The sequence below is a fragment of the Typopeltis vanoorti genome, chromosome 18 (genome assembly GCF_054136105.1).
Source record: "Typopeltis vanoorti isolate ZY-2024b chromosome 18, IOZ_Tvanoo_1.0, whole genome shotgun sequence".
NCBI lineage: Eukaryota > Metazoa > Arthropoda > Arachnida > Uropygi > Thelyphonidae > Typopeltis > Typopeltis vanoorti.
The window spans coordinates 52,748,313-52,768,485 of NC_143566.1; the positions used below are offsets into that span (position 1 = coordinate 52,748,313).

At 33.7% G+C, this 20,173-nt stretch overlaps 1 protein-coding gene across 1 annotated transcript in view; it reads right to left on the reverse strand.

The window, feature by feature from the left end:
• The window catches only part of Hil (peptidase hillarin), a 228,913-nt gene extending 208,946 nt beyond the window's left edge, over positions 1 to 19,967 (reverse strand). Inside the window, exon 1 of the mRNA XM_090407998.1 lies at positions 19,311 to 19,967. Coding sequence (XP_090264124.1) covers positions 19,311 to 19,871 — 561 coding nt within the window. The 5' untranslated portion in view covers positions 19,872 to 19,967. The remainder of the gene's footprint in view (positions 1 to 19,310) is intronic.
• Between the last annotated feature and the right edge of the window lie 206 nt (positions 19,968 to 20,173).

Sequence of the window (20,173 nt, forward strand, 5' to 3'; positions counted from 1 at the left end):
TATCCCTTCTCTTACGGATAACTTTGAGTTCATCTATTTACTAAAAATTACAACTTACAAATAATCGCATCTAGTATCTTTATCATGTTTCTTTCAAATCCTTCTACCTCATCCATAATACTGTAAATTGCATCTCATCTTATAGTCTTCCATGTACGTGATAACCGTATTACATTACAATTTATAACTTGAGTTACTTTTTCTTTTTGGAAAAAAAGTAGAGGCTGCTTAAGAAGATTAAAACTTAGGGACGTGAAGAAAGGAATGCTAAAGTAATATATGCAAAAGTTAAAAATAAAAAAAAAAACTTGTAGAATCTTTTTGTGTGTGTGTGTGTGTGTGTGTGTGTGTGTGTGTGTGTTAAAAGGCAGCGGCGTTAAATAAAGAACTCAAAATGAATCAACCTGCTCATTTAACATTGCTGTCTCCTGTACACGTAAGCATTGAGCACCGAGCTTACCTTTTTACACATAGAAACGAGGAACACGCACTCGTGTTCATTATTTCTTCAAAGCACGTTTGAGAGGTTAACGCACGAGGCATTCTGGTGACGAAAAAATCGGTGAGAAAAATTTCAGGACAGTCAAATACGCGCTGAACGTTAACCACTCCCCTATATTTAGTATTGATAATAACTGTTAACTTGAGAAGTAAAATTAAGTATTTTACTAAATACTTAATTTTCCAAACTTTGTACACTCAGTAACAGGACGTTACGAAACTTGTTTAAAATTCCAAATATGGTGTAGTAATAGATCCAAATACAAGTATACTTAATTTCCAAGGAAAACACACTTCCTTCATTAATATTTTCCAGAAGCTACAATCTGTATATTTTAAAGGCAAACTTGCGATCGCATCATCTTTCTGTGAGAGGGGATGTCCATTATATTGCATTGTGTAGTTTGTTCCAAATCTTTTGAATTCAGAATTTATGAATGGAATTCTGTAATGAAGTGATACTCCGTATCACTAGTTTAGCATGAATTTTCAGTCTCGAAAATTATTTTTATACAGGTTTACTCCTTTAAGACCAAAAATGATTTTAGTTTCATTTATTTCATTATTTCTTGTTACATCATTACATATAACATGAAATAAGAACAGAGTATTGGGTAGTACACTAGAATTCAAATAGCGCGTTACATCTATAGTAAAAATATTTTAATACAAACGTGAAGTGATACCCTGCACAGTTATAAATTAAAAAATAAGTTTTTCAAACTTCTTATTACAATAATATAAGAAGGCGGCAACAAAAAAATGACAACCTTCTGACCAAAGTTCGCAAAGGATTGTCAAAATCTTTTCTTTTATTTCTACTGAGATTATTTTCTTCTTTACAATTTGGACAGCATCTGCCCTGTTATGCTAATTCTGTTCATTGAAGGTTGGAAAGTATAGCACATATTAACACAGCGGGTGGGATATGGGTTAGATAATCTTTAGTCTCTAAGTAACTCTGCTCTGTAGACTAAATATGATACTTTTCAAACCACTACAGGTCTCCAGTAATCAGTGGTGGTAGTCTCACACTAGATGATAATAATCATCTGTTTATTTACCTAAAATCCATTTCTCCTGAAGTCCCGCTTTAAGGTGAAACAACTTTTCGGTGTACTCCTTAGTACCGAATTGTTATCTGACAATCTAGTCAGTGATACTATCAGTACTGTGTGTGTGTGTGTGTGTGTATATATATATATATATATATTCGTTTTTTAATAAGTTACTGCCTTTACAACAACAGTAAAATTGTTGCGATATTTTCCCAAAAGATCATAATAAATACTACAAGAAAAATGCTATTTCTTTACTATACAATTTGCATCTGAAAAAACTGCTATCGTGGGTTTTTGCCTCATGGTAGTTTTTTAGATATGAATTGTATCATAAGAAATGGCATTTTCCTTGCAGTGTTTATTATGATCGTTTTGAAAAATAGCAGAATAAACGATTTTACTAAGTACCTAATTTTCCAAACTTTGTACACCCAGTAACAGGACAGACTCGTTACGAAACTTGTTTAAAATTGCAAATATGGTGTAGTAATAGATCCAAATACAAGTCTATTTCCTAAAATAAAATAATCATCCGAGGCAAGTAGTGACTTAAGAAGATAGTGATCTCATAAATGTAGTCGTAATGGAAAATAAGAAAAAAAAATCATTGCGTTTTCATTTCATCGTATGAAGACTAAATACGAAACCTGATGACGTCGAGAACAAGAAATAGCACTTAACCGTTAGCACGTTCAGTTTATCTTGGTATTTTATCTTGAAAGCCCGTATGGAACATGCAATATTGGTCGTTGTACTACAGTTTAAAACGACATTTTCCAGTTTACGGAACCAGTAAAAAAGATGGAACAAACATGGTCTTACTTTTAATAAAGCATTTTTTTAAATCTTCTTGCTTAATTTTATTAAGCAAGAAGATGATGCGGAAGGAATATTATGAGAATAAGAGTGAGAGGAGTTATGAATACATACAACTAAGGCTAGGAAAGTTACGAGTATTGTACGGAAGGTTAAGTTGGAGTATGAACAGAAATTTGATGCACAGGGAAAAGGCAACCCTCCCCCCACACACACAAAAAAAAATGTTTATCGTTATGCTTGAAGTAAAAGAAATAATGACTGTGAACGAATAACCTTTAATGAATGCAGACAGTATCCTTGTGTCAGAAGCAGATGAGGTAGCTCAAATAATGAGTACTCACTTCAAGATTTATTAACATTGATCCACTACATTGGATGACGAGATAGTGCATGAGGAGGTTCTAGAACTGTTGCGTAACCTGGATAAGAATTCGGCAATTGGGACAGATGGGATATCAACACATGTGCTAAAGAAATGTTCAGCCAAACTATCTAGACTCTTGACGTGTTTGTATAATTTGAATCTTAGCTCAGGAAAGATCCCACGGGAATGGAAAGAATGTATAATAATCTCATTATACAAGGGTGGTGAAAAGACTGTGTCTAACTATCGACCTATTAGTATCTCTGAAGTAATTGTAAAGATTTTAGAGAAGTTTGTAAGAATTCGCATAAAGAATTTGTCACGTCTGAGCAATTTGCTCACATTTTATTATAATATTACGGCTAAGTTGGATAAAGGGAACAGATACACCACTGTGATACTTGGACTTTGCTAAAACATTTGATAGGATACCACATGAAAAGCTGTTCCATAAACTAGAGAATATGGGATTGGAATATAAACTACTGGCTTGGATAAGCAGTTGGCTGACGGACAGGTATCAGAAAGTGGGATATGGGGGATGTGAATCTGCAGATTCAAGGTGGCCAGTAGTGTATCTCAGGAATCGGTCCTTGGACCATTATTGTTTCTAGACATTAATTATATTTGAAAGGGGACTTACAGGAGAGTTGTTTGCTGATGATGCAAAGATAAGCAGGGTAATCAGATGCCACTGATATACATCATTTACAGGATGATTTGAATAGGCTGGAAGTTTGGACAAATGATAATGGCTATCGTTTCAATGTTAATAAGTGTTAAGTTATGCACTTCGGCGTGATGCGGTATCCAACAGCATATTATATTGATGAGATTATGCTTGGAATAACTGACGAGGCCAAAGATATTGGAGTTATAATGGATAGAAAGTTCAAGTTCAAAGGTTACATAACAAAATTTGCAAGTACAAATCAGGATAATTGCGACATCGAAACGGACATTGATATGTAAGGATATGGAAGTAATTTCGCCTCTTTACAAGACCTTGATACGACAGCACTTGGTCCACTGTACGCAGATTTAGTCTTCTGGGTTCCAAAGGGATAAAGAGACTGTGGAAAGGCTGCAAAGAAGAGTTACAAATATTATATCGGGATTATGGAATGTAGATTAGGAGGAGATTGAGAGTGTTGATTGCAGACACTGGTAGACAGATAGGTTATATATAGATGATAACGGTTATAATCTTTTGAGAGGGCGTTATAAGATATCGGAGATAATTATAAGATAATTATATGGGAGGTGGGGAGAGAACAATGGGCATCCATGGAAGTCAAGTTTCTGTGCAGTTTAGAAAGGGGTAAGAGGGTAAAAGGGTTTTTCTCTCATAGAGCCGTGAGTGAGTGAGTGAAACAGTTTGTCTGTTGAAGTAGTGAGTGCATCTAGTGTGAATGAGATTAAGAAAAGATATGAAAGCTGGTGGGAGTGATGTATGGCCTCTCTCGATGAGTCCCTGTCTCTCAGGAGGTCTAATAATATCCTGAATAAAAAAATCATTAGGGGGCAAAGATTTTGAGTTCCAGATAATCCTTTTTTGAGACATATAGAGCTGCAGATTTTAGGACAAGACCGAATATCCGCTATGTAGTAGCAACGCGATAGTCAAGATTAGAATGTTTAAGAAGCAGTTTTCAAATTCACAAATTTCGCCACAAAATTGGAATATATATTTGCATTAATAACTGCTAAAGGATACTTCGGTTTTCATAAAATAATCTCGGGATTCAGAATTAATTAACAATTGTTGATGTAATGGGTTTAGAAAATTTTATGAACAAGTGCATTCCACAAAAGTTCTGAAGAAATATTAGCAGATAAAGCAGAAACATAATCAAAAATTATCAATTTAACGATGCTGATGTTAGTGACCTTTACAGGAAAAATCATTTGTATTACTTCAGCACATTTTTCATGAGATTTACTTTGAAGAAAGGGCCTTTTTATTAGCCTCTTGGTCAGTCATTATCAACGATTCTCTTTATTTCAAAAGACCTGTGTTCGAATTTGGTCCAGGAAGCGAACTTTTTATTTTTTATTTTTTTTTCAGTTGAAGATGGGTTAAGCGATATCATATGGAGGTTAAATAGTATCTCTTTCCAGAAACTCAGGTTTTTGATCCCACAAACTGGCATAAGGAGCACATGAATTAGCTGGCATAATACGATAACATAAGTTAGTTTCATAGCATTGTTTGTCTTCGGCGGTAATTCCAAACAACAAGCTTTTTCAAACAACCTTTCCGAACAAGCTTTTTCAGAAGTTGAAACAGCTACCTTTCACGAGTTTAAGATACAAAAATAACTTTTCTTTAAATTTTGATTAATTGTTGCACAAATCTGTATAGCAGATTTGTGCAGTTTGTGACTCAACACTGTGACCTTTGAAAGGTTTATAGTAGATCATAATAATTAATTACTGTAATCAATATGACTATTCCTATAATTGCTACATAGTAGTATAATAATAGTAGTATAATAACTTTTTAATTATTTTTATGCTATATCTTTTTAAGATTACTAGAGTTATCATTCTAGAGATGTTAATCACGGTCACTCATCCAAAATTTTAGTCTTCAGAGGCCAGCTGCTTGTCGCTCAAGCAGAAACTGACTAGGCTGCGCAACACTTCATGCTTGTTTCATCAAGGTTCATGACCCAACGGCAGGTTCACTGAAGAAATATAGAACGACAGTTGAAAGTATTTGAAGGCAGCTACTGAAGCTAGAAGGCGGATTTTAAAATAGCATACATTATAATAAATATTAAGAAAAAGTAACCCCGATTTAACAATGTGGTAATCTTTGTTCTTCACACTGGCATCTTACTTTATCTGTCCACTAGTGGCTGCTTCGATGACTTAGCAGACAAACCGTAGAAATTCGCGTAGCATGAATTCAAGATGAAGTGAATGAAAAAGAACACCTAATACTTAAGATAAGGAAACGGATATTTGAGAATATTCCCGCTTGTTATATTGCGGTGAACTACTTTTTTTTGTAGAACATTGGACTCAAGCTTTGTTGTAAAATTTATTATTATTTTGTGTTCAAGATCTCACACAGTATTTAACCAACTATTGGTTGTCATTAATTTTTATCTATTATCTAATTTACGTAAACTGAAAAATAATAGAAAATGAAGAAAAATTACAGTTGCAATTTTGCTTCAAGATTCCTGGATGTTTTAAACAGTATGGAAAAATAAAAATCTAAATATTGTAACTAAGACAAGCTATATATAGAAATATAAGGCCAGTTTTTAACTTAATGCTTCTGAAAGTTAAGATCGAAGTTAAACATTAGTACAGAAATGAAAATTCTTAGGAAAGTTGTGGGAAAAACAAAACTTGTTAAATTTAGAAATATACAAAAAAGTGATTACAACAAGTAAATGAATGGATAGCAAACAGGAAAAGGAATGGCTAAATCATGCTAAAAGAATGGGAGAGATAGAATAATTACAGACCAAAAACGGCAACCAAATACTAAACACCATGATGGAGGGATGGAAGAAGAAAAAAACGACAGGATTTTTTTTTCTTTCAATTTAGGATATTGCTCACTAATTTTGGCCAAATCTGCAGCCTTCCTTTTCAGCTGCTAAGATTAGAATAAGGCTCCGGAAGTGTAGCACTTATTTCCTATTTTTTTTTGTTCAGAATCATTAAAAGTACATTACACAGAAATTTCAGAGTTTTCAAAACTAATTAATCCATTTACACTGTTTTACTTGTATGGATTTAACATTTTCCAAAAGGACTGTTTTCTTAAAGGAATCGAACATTTGTAGCTTTATGTATGGGGGCGAAGTGGAGATTACGTACAGAGATACTTGTCGAACTTCAGTGCGTGAGAGACGGTATTTTTAACACAGATAGATCCCATATCGATAGTATTCTTTCGAGCATTGCAGAAGGTACATGTGAAACAGTTATTTTGTAGAAAATAACTTCCTTTTTGACATCTTTCTTACCTAGATCCATTCATAGTAGTGATAATTGATATCGCACCTTCATGGTAAAAGCAATCGGTTTCTTTTATCGAGTATAATTGTAGATGCTGACAGATTATTTGGCGGGAACACTCGAGCATTTTTTTTTATCAACAGAGGTTTGGTTTCGAGATTATACTGAGCTGTTTGGTTGTGAGATTATTCGTTTTCTTCTTAGCTTTAGAACTTGTTTTACAGAAACACTTTCTGAAGCAGTTGAATTAGGAGATTAGTTACACAGTGGCGTAGCTGGGGGGAAGTCCGCCCCGGACAGCACTTTAAACCTTTTTGAACTTTTGCAGTTAATTCTAAAATACAGTCTCGAGAACTCAGTTCCAAATATTGTAATACTACTGCGAATTTCCCCCACAATTGCTGTAAGTAGTTGTGAGAGAAGTTTTTCTAAATAAAATTGATTAATGATTCATATGAAATTGATAAATTGATTAAAGCATGATGTCCTAAGATACCTAGGTCGAAATATTTACGTAATAAAAAACCTACTAATGTGGTTCACGTGTGTTAATTTTAGTCATGAATTCTTCACAGGTTTCTCTATATAATCAAAATTGATTAAGAATTGCCAATTCTTAATTGGCGAAGGCTATGAAATAGACTTCGCCAATGTCATCGATGATTTTGCTAACAGAAAAGTAAGAAAAATAACATTTTAGAATGTTGAAATTAAGTTTTACCAAATATAAACATGGTGTTTTAATTTATTTCCCTACACGTCGTTTTGACTTTTTGTAGTTTTTTGGTGTGCATGGAGAGGGGCATCAAACTCAGGGATCGTCCCGGGCGACAAAAGATCTAGCTACACCACTGTTGTTACACTTTCTTACTCTCCATCTGCCCTCGCCTCACAACTAAGGTTGTTAAGCTTAGTGCTTGTGTGTGTTTGTTGATTGGCTATAAAAAAAAGTGTAAGAAAGCTCCTGTAGTATCTGACTACCATTGAGCCTATAATGATCTGGAGTCTACTGACTTGTCTTCCTTAATTGATATTATTTTTAAATCAAATAAATTAGGATGTGTTATAAACGATTCGAAGAGGGTAAAAGGGAGGTGGGAGAATCCCCTCCTTTTTGTCATAAAAACTGTTGCAATACATAGGGCATGCCACAATAAATGCAAATATTTTCATGTACATATTTTTGATAGTAATATGAACTAAGAGAGTTCTTCACCTACTTTTGTGTGTATTATGCGCTCTTTTCTCATCTTAATCAGCTGTGTCAGAATGGCGATAGTTCAACAACAAGAACAAACAAAAAAAAAAAAAAACTGAGTATGCACAAAATTTGAGTCAGTGATTTATATGCAAAGAATTGGTGAATTATCAAGATAATCCGCTTATTTATTAACAAATGGATTATCTTGATATTTCGGCTTCTTTAAAGAAATTTAAAGGTGTCGAGGAACAAGTAGGGGTCTATAAGATGTCCGAGAACTCGAGTGGAGGATAGAAAAAGGACCAATTCCCTTGCCACCTCATATTCACGACCATTAGGTTTATGGACGTAAAGGCCTAAATGTGCATCAGAAGCAACTTCAACAAGAGTTTAAGACGAAATGAGAGAGCCGGTGCTACAGATATTCAGGAATCGTTTCGTGTGTACGTGCAGGGCCGGCCATCTCGGGGGAGCATGACTGCAATGCACCCGGGCCCCACGATCGAGTGGGCACAGTCGGTACACATTTGCGGAAAGTTATTTTATTATATTTTTCTTCTTCTAATTTTGCTTATAGCAAAAGGGATTTCATCGACAGGATTTTAGGGGGCCCCGGTAATAATAATATTTCTGTGTTTCTCTATTATATTAGGGTTTTTGCTTAACCTTTTTGATGCGTTTATGCAGTGTATAAAAATTAACAAACATGATTTCGTTTTTACCCTAAAATGCCTGATTCATCATTAGTTTTTTTGTAATCTGTTACACATTTATATCATTTGGCTCGTTATCGAAACCGTTGAAAAAATATTTATTATATTCTTTATATATGGTTCGTCTAGAGCAGGGGTGGACAACCCTTAACATGCCTGCCAAACGTGGCACGCCAATGACTTTTTTCCGGCACGCAACCCAGGGCTCATCTTAAAAAATAATTAAATAAAAAAAATAAATTTCAAACATCTTCGCTGACACATTTTAACTTAATATAATACAATTTTATTAAATACAACTATACCAAATAAAAATGCAATAATTAATTAAACTCTACCAACTGTTTCATAATAATAAGTAATAAGAAAATTAGAAACAAACATCCTATTCCTAAGGCATCGATATATCTCCGCGATATACTGATGTACAAGTTTTGTCCAGTTTAGTTGCATTTTTCGTCAGGCATCCAGACGTGGCGTGACTCCTTTACCATCATTTGATATATCTTTTCATGTTTCGTAAAGAACGTATCCCTTTTCTAAAGTGTATTTGGATTTTATTAAATCGTAAGTCATTAAAATATGGATTGGAAGTATTTATTGCCAATTATATGTTTTACTTATTAGATATAAAAGCAAATTTCCTTTACATTGATTTTCGGAAACTAAAGTTTTCAGTTTTTTTCGTAAAATCCCCGCATATATTGCAATTGCTATTTCTTGCCTAGAGAGCAGTTTCCTTGTGTGCATCCTACCCAAATAGCACCATCTGCTTTCCCATTATTTCAAGCAAAAATTAGCAGTCATTTACAAGACTTGAGATACTTAATGGACAATCCTTCACGAATGACTAATGAACAAACAGCTATGGTACTAGGCCAGTAGAGATACGTGCATATGATTGGTGCGGTATTAACAAAAGATCGCGCGAGTCAAAGATAAAAGTCAGCAGACAATTTTTGAATTGAAATGCTAATTCTCTTCAACCAAATTCATTATCTGCAAGTGCCATAACAATATTCCCTATATATTTCCTAGCTTTAACACATTTACGAATTTTAACACTTTCTATTGATTTTTTATTGTTGCTCTTCATTTGAGCTGGGGGGATAGACTCCCACACATCTAGTTTTTAGTGTTTGCCAGTGCAGCATATGGTTTTGCTTGCGGCTAAATATTATAGCATAGTTTTTTTTTTTTTTTGGAGGGGGGGGGGGAAGGGACATGCGATTCATTACTTAGCCATTTTTATTCCAGCTGTCTTTAATTGCACTATTTGTTGAGAAATATATTACACAGACTGCAAATGTTTGTACCTTATTCAGTGATACAATAAAATGACCTGCTTTTGCTTGCGTCTGCAGACGTATTGGCTAGTATGGAGGGCGCGTGGTTTGCTACGGGATCTATTGCCGTGAAGTGAACGTGATTAAACTTTTTTTTTCTGTGCGAGGTCATGCAAAACTTATCAATTTCTTTTTTTCGCAAAGTAAAATCAGGGGTGCGAGTTATATACGCGAGGACGAGTTATATTCCAGTAAATACGGTAAATTATTTTTAAAGCTATGTGAAACTTATTATCAATATTCAGGATTATGAAGTGTTGTCTGCACATGATTAGATCTCAACTCAGTTAATAGTGATGGATAAGAGTGAAACTGACGCACTGAAGTAAACAAACTAAAAAATATAAACACATTCCTTGAGTGTTTCTAAAATTTTGTAATATTGTAAAAAGTATGTACATATTTAACTTTTTGTTAATTCATGGGATTTAATATTATTTACTTATTCGACAGGCAAAGCCTAACCCATAATGTCCATGCCAAGAAAGTATCCCTGTGGGTGCCAAAAAAAAAAAAAAAAAAAAAGGAAATCAGCAGAAAAGAAAAGCAAAATCTCAAAAAGTCACAAGTAGATTTGCTTTCATGGCTACAAAATAAATCTGACAACGAAATTGCTACGACTTCAGCAGTTGCGATTCAAACTTCAACTGAAGAAGAAAACTCCAAACAAGCTACACAACTTTTCAACGAAAATATAGAAACTGTGGGATTCGTCGAAAAAAACGCGTCTGATTAAAAAAAAAAAAGGTTTTGGATACAGCAAATAACGATGAAAACAATAATAACGATGGTGATCAAGTGAATATAAATGATCCAGGTTTGTGACCAAATATTATAACTGATAAATTTTGATTATTTTATGTTAAAACCGGACTTAAACAACATCATCAAGACGCATTCGTTAAGAATGTTGAAGGTAGATCATTTTCTACATCGTACTATTTAAAAAAAAATGCCAAATGGTGAAACTCAGCTTCGCAGCTGGTTAGTTTACTTAAAAGCTCAAGACTCAGTATTTTGCTTTTGTTGTGTATTATTTTCCAAAAGAAGAGGAAAAGATCACTCAACACGATTTATATATGGTTTTAATAAATGGAGAAAACTGTCATCTGTAATTCGAGATCATGAGCTTTCTGTTGATCACTTTAATTCTTTTATTGCTTGGCAAGAATTACTAAAACGGCTTAATTTATGTTCGACTGTTGACAGAACAAATCAAATTAATATAAATAAAGAAACGGAACGTCTAAAATTACTATTCCAAAGAATTGTAGATGTAATTCTATTTTTAGCAAGTAATAATATGTCATTTTGAGGATTCCATGAAACAATAGGAACGCCGAATAATGGAACTTTTTTAAGTTTAATAGAATTATTAAGTAAATATGATCCTGTGCTAATGGATCATGTAAACAGAATTAAAAATACGAAAAAAAAAAAAAAAGAATTGTGCATCATTTGGCGCATAGATCATTTATAGGATTTATTGAAGTAACTGATGTGACTGGTGAAGGACTAGCAAATTTGCTTTTAAAAAGAATAGGTGAGCTTGATTTAGATATTATGAATTGTAGAGGGCAAGCATACGATAACGGTAGCAATATGAAGGGAACATATAAAGGCGTACAATCTAGAATAATTATTTAAAACCCTCATGCAATTTATGTACCTTGCTTATCACGTTCTTTTAATTTGATAATTTGTGATACTGTTTCCAGTAGTATATATTGTAAAATTTTTTTCGGAATATTGCAACGTTTATAATGTGTATTTTCTGCATCTACAAAAAGGTGAGAAATTATACAAAAGCATTTAAATATTACGCTTAAACCATTATGTTATACTCGATGGGAAGCCAAAATAGACGCAGTCAAAGCAGTGTATACACAGTTTGAACAAACTTATAATGCCTTAGAAGAATTTAGTGAATAAAATTAAAAGCAGAGGACTAATGAAATCCAAAATTTAAGATCAAAATTTAACACATTTTTAGACCAGTGCTTCCCAAACTTCTGGATGTCAGGGCCCCCTTTGCAAAAATTAAAATATTTCACGACCCCCCTCGAAACAAAATCGTAATAGAGAGATATATTATTATAATATTTATTGTATTTATATTCAATACAAAACATACACAGCGAATATTGCAAAAATCAAATGCTTATATTACATTTTTTGCCTCTTACCGTTTGGTTCTGAAGACGATGCGGGCTGTTCTGGTAAAATATGAAATACTATCTTTTTTTTTGAGTATGTTTCTGATTGTTCGCGGGATATTTTTTTTTTATTTTTTTATCAGCCACGTATCCATCTCAGGGTTAATTTTTTTAATGTAGAATATATCAAATAATATCACCACTTACCGATACTGGCACACCACAGACTGATAACATGAAATTAGTGAATATTACCTGAATAAGGGAATCCCAGGACCATGAACATTTTTCTCTTTTGTGACTTTTCTCCCTTTAAGGTAATTCAGCCTAACGCGAAACAGACAGCAAAGGCAGGTTATTAAAACGTGCATATGATTGGTGCGGTATTAACAAAAGATCGCGCAACCGAAAGATAAAAGCATTGCTGACAATTGAGTTGAAATGCTAACTCTCTTCAACCGAATTCCATATGTGAAACTGCCATAACATTCATTATGTGTATATATATTACTTAGTTTTAACACTTTTACCAATTTTAACACGTTCGGTTGAATTTTATTGCTGCCTTGGGAAATCGAACTCACACACATCTAATTAATAACAATAGTTTTTAGTTAGATACTGTGTTTGCCCATGCAACATATGGTTTTGTTTCAGTCTATACAGCATAATTTCTGTATGAGGGGACATGTGATTAGTGTGTTTTTATCCCAGTTGTCTCTAATTGCACTATTTGTTGAGAAATATATTACACAGACTGCTCATACCTTATTCACTGGCATAATAAAAGTACTTGTTTTTATTGCCTCCGCAGTATAGTGGCTGTTAAGGGAGGGGATGTTGTTTACCACTGCAAGCGAGTTACTATCTCCCCACATGAACTTGTTTAAGCTTTTTTTCATGTGTGAAGTTATATGCGAAACTTTTATTGGTAACAGAAAACTAGCTCGGGTGATAGTGATAATATAAAACGAGTTTTGATATGTATATAAAGTCAATATCAACAGTTCTTGATATTAAAATATAAAAAATAACAAAAAAAATAATAAATAATAAAAGTTAAATACGTTTCTTTTAAAATAAAAATATTTACTTAGTCTTAAAACATTTTAAATTTGTTTTCATTATTTCACGCCCCCCCCCCCCCCTCAACAAAACCTACGGCCCACAGTTCGGGAAACGCTGTTTTAGACGACCTAAAAATGATAGCACGAAACTTGAATATTTCCCTGAAAAAAGAATTCGAAAAAGAAAAATATTATTTTCCGAACTAGCAGAAAATGAAGTTTTACTAAATCTGGTAGAGGAATTTAGATGTCACTTTTTCAACGTTGTGATTGATACTGTTATTGTACAATTAGATGAGAGATTTAAAAATATACCAATGTTATTTCTTATTATAAATTAATTGCTGATATAAAAACATTAGAAAAAATGAACTAGAAAACCGCTCAAGGGATTTTGTAAAATATTATAGTAAAGATAAAAAAGAAGACTTAATCCAGGAAATTGATTTGTTACGAGAATTGATCTTGGACCAAAAAAAAAATGTAAATAACGCGCAAGACATATTGTATTATATATTAAATAATAGTTATAATGAACTATTTTCAAATGTGCTAACTGTATTGAAAATTTTCTTTACGTTACCAGTTACTATAGCAAGTGCAGAGCGTTCTTTTAGCAAATTAAAATTGATAAAGAATTACCTTCGTTCAAGTATGTGCGAAGAACGCTTAAATGCACTTGCTATATTAAGCATCGAAAAGGAAATTGCCAAAAATTGTAATTTTTCGGAAATGATGAATGATATAGCAAAAAAAAAAAAAAAAAAAATCGCATATTTAAATAAATACACAATATACGTGTTAGTAAAACTATTTATTTTTTTATGTGCTTAAATTATTTTTTTTATTACTTTAAACAATAATTAATTGTAAATAGTTTTTGTGCGCTAGTTGGTGAGCCAAGTTACTCTTGTTTGTGTTAAATATTTATTAATTATTTAATATTTTTGTTTTGTGTTCAGTAAACGTCATGTTAACCTGTTATATTTCGAATGTTTTTTTTTTTGTTTGTTTTCCTGTGTCAAAATCATTTGCAGGTAAGAGGATTTACAATACGTTTATTTCGAATCCTTTAATTTTTACCTTTGAAAAATATTTTAGGGCCCCCAAAAGGCTTCTTGCACCTGGGTCCCTTATAGAAAAGGTCGGCCCTATGTTATAAACTGAATTGGATTTATACAGAGCTACAAATGGAGACTGCATTAAACTTATATATTTCAAATAATAATAACTTCACACTCCAAAGTTTTCAATGGATATTTGTATTTGAAAATTCTGCATTCTTTTGAAAAAAAAAAAAAAAAAAATTGAATAATGCTTACCACGTTTGCATTTCCGAGGTTTGTTTGGGAAATTTTTGACAACTGAGGTTGACAGCTGAGGTCATCAGCATCACAATTTGTTTTTGTCTTAATCTAAGAATTCAGGATTTATTCAGTGCTGGTCTTTTGGTATTAAAAAAAATCCTTTGTCTTTGATATCCTCTTTAAAAGACACAATTCAAAAAATCTCCACCTTATGGGTCGCAGCAATTTCCGTCTTTCTAAATATTAATGCTAATTTTCCTTTTCCTGATGTAGAGGCAAAGCTGACTTTGGGATCTGTCTTTATTAGCTAATTATTATTTTATATTATGTTTTTTGTATAAATGTTTTCCAAATTCAGTTCATTTTTACAAACTGAATTTTTCCACTTGTTATAACAGAAATTTAATGAAACATAATGCAGATTGTTGGTTTATCCAGTCGATTGTAATTTCAAGTGAAAGGAGATTAAAACTTCATAGTAATTATAATAAGAAACATTGAAGATTTTCCAAAAGAATTTAAATGTTGAAATTTTTTATATTGAATTATCGGCTTTTTTTACTGGCTTATTAGTACAGGCGTAGTGTTTGTGCTAATAAATCAGTTGCGCAGCTGTTAGGCTATTGTTTCTAATAGACAGAGAACCTCACTTAAGGACAGTGTTGGCAAAAATAAGGAAAGAGAGAATAAGAAATGGACATTGGGAATAGAATAGAATAGTTTAGAGTTAAAAAGTGTTGAAAAAATGTTTATGAACTCCTACTTGAAGTGGTTTGGACATCTAATGAGAATGAACTTGAAAATAATACCAAGAAGAATGTATGAAATTTGAGGGGAAGTGACCAAGTAAGACCACGGAAAAGTGGAGTGACCAGATAAGAGAAGTTCCAGAAAAGACAAACCTGAAGTAGCACAGCGTGCGTCCATGAAGAATTTGGGAGGATAAAAAGAAATGGAGAAGAGAGTTGATCCATCTGACCCTGACAGTTTCTGCCGGAACAGTTGTTGCTTAAAAAAAAAAAAAAAAAAAAAAAAAAACTTCTGATAGCATTTTACCTTTCATTAATGATTTTTATTTATTTACTTTATGTTTTAGCGAACATCTTGATTTCTCACGAATGGATAATGTTCATGACACATTAACCTTTCTCACAATTTCCTTCTCAAAAGCTTTTTCATTTTATTTATTTTTTATTTGTACATTTTCAAAGTTTTTTTAACTACAGTAAATGCTGTAGTTAATGAATTGTTTATATTTTTCATTGACAAAATGCTTGAGACTTCAAGATAATTAAGTTCGTTAAATTGGCAAAAAATTAATTCACATACAATATAAAATGTCTATCAATGGGACGACAAAACGATAAGATGAATTGGGAGAAGCAAGAGAATATTTCCTGTTTACTTTTCGTTGTCACCGCCGTGATAGTATGATAGTAGGTAGCTACTACTGCAACGAATATACCTAAATTCTGGAGCTATGAAGACTTGGATTCGAAAGCTATGACACAAGCAACGTTTTCATAAGGTGCATTTAGTCGTTTTCATACTGAGTACGAAGTTTCTTTCTTTCTTTCTTTTTTTTTTTTTTTTTTTGCAAAAAAGCAGCCTGACAGCACGCAGTTAATAGACACAGTACACTCACTTTGGTTATCTAGACACAATCCCATGTAACGCAAATAAATAAAATTTCTAAGGTTCGATTCCCCCCCCCCCCCACACACACCACCAGCTGTTTCTGTAGTTATATAAAAGTGAAATCGGGGTACTCTGACAAGTTAACATGCCGTTAATAGATTAAACGTTTGGATTTAAAGAAAACCCACTGTTGTGATGATATTTTGAATAAAAGTTTCAACATGTTCTTGTCGAAGCCAAAATTTACGAAAGAAGGTTAGATAATTGGAAGTTTTTTCTACACAGGGCGTATTACACTGTAATGATAGTATAGATATATATTGTATAATACACCTTGTGTAGAAAGCCAACTGAGCTAGCAAACGTGAGCTTGTGTTGTGCAGGAAGCCGGAGGCGTACTGTATTATGAACTGTTGCATTTTCTGTGTATTAATGGCAGATTCATCCGCACTTGTCCATCTATATGACACTGACATAAAGCGATAAAGTAGCGTTTCCTTTTGTCGTTGTTTGAGTGGTGGTTGGTCCATTGTTGATACTTCACAGATAATGAATTCGCGTTGATGTTATTTCAGTTGCAGTGTTATTTTCTTGCAAGGTGAAATGATCTTTTGCACTTAGTGTTTTTTTTTTTTTTTTACACGAATATGGAATAAAATATTAAATATTTGCGTAAATAAAAAAAAGTCAAAGTAATTGTGATCTCACTGACACATACCCTACAACACGTAGATATTCTGTTGTTATACAATAACAGCATTTCTCAAATAGCTTCGAGGTACATAATATCCCCTCCCTCCCCCATTTCGAAAAGCCTTGAATTGCAATCCAGCCAGGATTCTAGAAAGTATAATGAAAGCAATCTGTGAGGAATTTTATGCCTTATGAATTGAACTGAGTTTGAGTTAGCCGGTCTCATTTTCATTTGGTCTCTTTCTACTGCCAACCTGATAAACCGTCCTAGGAACCCATCATGCTTTTGCCAGGTTAGCCTTAATGGACGTACCGTCTACAATAAGCATAGTTCTAAACAACCCAACTCAACTGAATTGCATTTCTTCATGATATACACAAATGTCGTTTTTATGCTATTCGGCTATGGCATCCTTACTAATGATATAAGTTTTGACGACTACACATCAAGGGAGATAATATTAAGAGAAGTAATGGATTCTAGAAAAGTACTGTACAAACTTATTTCAAAATTTTTAGTCCTAAAGATGTTTTAAAAGTCGTATGAAAGCCAATCAAGACTCCTCTTCTTTCACGATCAAAATTGTTAAAAAATATTCAAAAATTATACGTAGTTATTGAAGTTATAAAAATAAATGTTCCGGAAAATTTTAAGTCCAGAGCAATTTTTGTTTTTATTATTATTTTATTTTTATGACATGACATGAAGTGGGAGTTAATGTTTTGTGACAGAAAGGCTCAAGAATTCGGGAAGAAGCAGTAGTATTTATCTTCTTCCTTTTGTGGGCTTCCACTACTAATGTTAGTTTTTTGGCGCCCTTGGCAAATTCATAGATAGGTCTTTGTTTTAGTGTGGCAGGTTCGATAAAGAATAAGCACCATTATTCTTTCCAACAAAGTAAAAAAAAAAAAAAAAAAAGGAACGATCATTATAGTGTGGCAGTTTCGATGAGTGGTAAAATATCCTGTAACTGCGCCCTTGGCGACTACCCCAATGCCATAACGTCCCGACTCTACTGGCTCACATTCACGAGGATTATATTAAATGCTGTAAACCTATAATACATTGGTATGTGGTGGGCTGTTTTTTAATATTTTTATTTTTGAGAACCACACACACTTTTCAAGCCACTTGATACTTCAAATAGACAAGGCCTCTCACCGAACGATAAAATTCATCTCCACCTAAGGACATTCACATCGCATCCATTTCCACAGTGGGATTCAAACCCAATGCCTGTTAGAGAGCGGGTGCGCCATCCACTTAGTTAACAGGTCGACATTTAAGAATAATCCCTAATAATTCATAAGCTTAGAGTAAAAAAGAGCATTATGCTTTCGAACAGAGCAAAAAGGGATTATTATTATTATATGACTTTTTTATACTTAAAAATTGATTACATAAATTTGTACAGTGTTAATTTTTAGAATATTTTAAAACACTTTTGAAAATAGCACAGATGATTTCAATTTCCTCAGTTTTCTATAAATTATATTGTCAGTTTCCGTTTATATTATGCTAAATGTAACCCGCTGTTTCCCATTCCTAACGATAGTTACCTACAACCACAATATTGGCTTGATATGTTAGGATTTATGCAGTATGAGATCCAAATTTAATTCCCTATTTGATAGTGGAACTCCTTGACGAACATTATTCTGTAAATTTTATCGGATAATTTTTTTTTACCACTAATTGCTCATATGGATATTAAGGAATGCATTAATACGTTTAATGATTTATGGGGTTCTGTTTTCTTTTATTTTTTCAACAATACCGTTGCATTACTCAACCTCCCCATTCAGTATTCCCCGAACTGTTTTTTTTATTCTAACACTTATTTAATGTGCTATATTTCTGAATTTTGTTTGCTGCTGTTTGCATTTCAATATATTAAAAATCGAAATATTTCTCATCTAATTTACACTACTGTTTTTTTTTCAAGCAGATATTATCACTTTTTTTAATAAAAAAAATTTTTTTTTTCATCGACTTAAGTGACCCAAAGTAGCAACTAACAGTAAAAGTGTTTAAATTCCCTTGTTTCTAATTTTCATGCATAGAATAATGTATAACCTAAAGTAAAATATATTACGGGATAACTTATGGAGAGAGAATTAAGAGGCTGAGTAATTTAATTTAAAAAATATTGATTATAAAGTGATTCCTCCCCCCCCCCCAAAAAAAAAAAGAGTTCAGAGCAGTTCACATGGATTTACTGCACGGGTTTCTGTAATGTAAACCGTTTACTCATTCAAACTGCATGGCACTGTTTTCCAGTTTCTAAGCTGCCTAACTACTTCACATCAGCAATACACTGCAATCACATACTTATTTCACCATCAACTTCGTGTCCTCCAGATCTTAGCATTTCCTTCTTTCCGAGTGCATTTGATTGTTTGTTATCTGTTCTGTTTTCCAGTGCACAAAAAATAGGAAAAAAAAAATAGTGTACTCACCAGATAGTCGTCTATTCTCCTTTCGTATCCCGCATATCGGTATCCTCTTTGTACTTTGGTGGCATTCAGCCCGTGTGCAATGTGTAGAGCACTTGCATCGAATCTACCTGCTGTATGTTCCCTGTGACGTCCATCATGTTCATTAGGTCTCGGTGATGTCAAAGCACTTTTAATTCCCAGGGCATCGGCATCAAATGTGCCCTTTCCTGACCCTCTAATTTGGTCATTTACGAGGTGATTCGTTTTAGGCACACTGAGTGCAGCCTTGATACCTACAGACATTCCATCCAGATGACCTGGTCCGGTTTTCGGCATGTGACTCTGACAGTACACTTCTTTATCGTCCTGGTCCTGTTGGTTGTTGAAGTAAGTCCTCAAGGTTAGCTTAGTGCCACAAACAAGACATTTAAAGCATCCTTGATGAAAGAACGTGAAGTCTTTCAGAGGACCAACCTTGTCGACTTGATAAACCGTTTGTCCACAACGGAGACAAGTGTTTTCGTAGCGATTCATTTCCGCAGCTCGTCGCACGCACAACACAACACTTGGACTTAAAGACATCCAGAAATCCCCATATTTTGACCGAACGGCCAGTTGAGGGCACGAGCGTCCACTCAACACAGACGAGCCATGTTCACTAACTGGCAAACCACGCAGTACCAGTTTACGAAATGACGCGTCCTGCTGGAGGATGAGGAGGCGGGGTAAACGGAGAATTCAAAACCAGTCAGCCGAGCAGAAATCGTTCTTGCAACACTGGCACACATGACGTCATTATCACTACCTGTACGTAGTGTGCGGTCGGCCAGGTTGTACCTGTACCTTTCCACGCCGAGTTGCCCACGCAGTTTACCCCCCCCCAC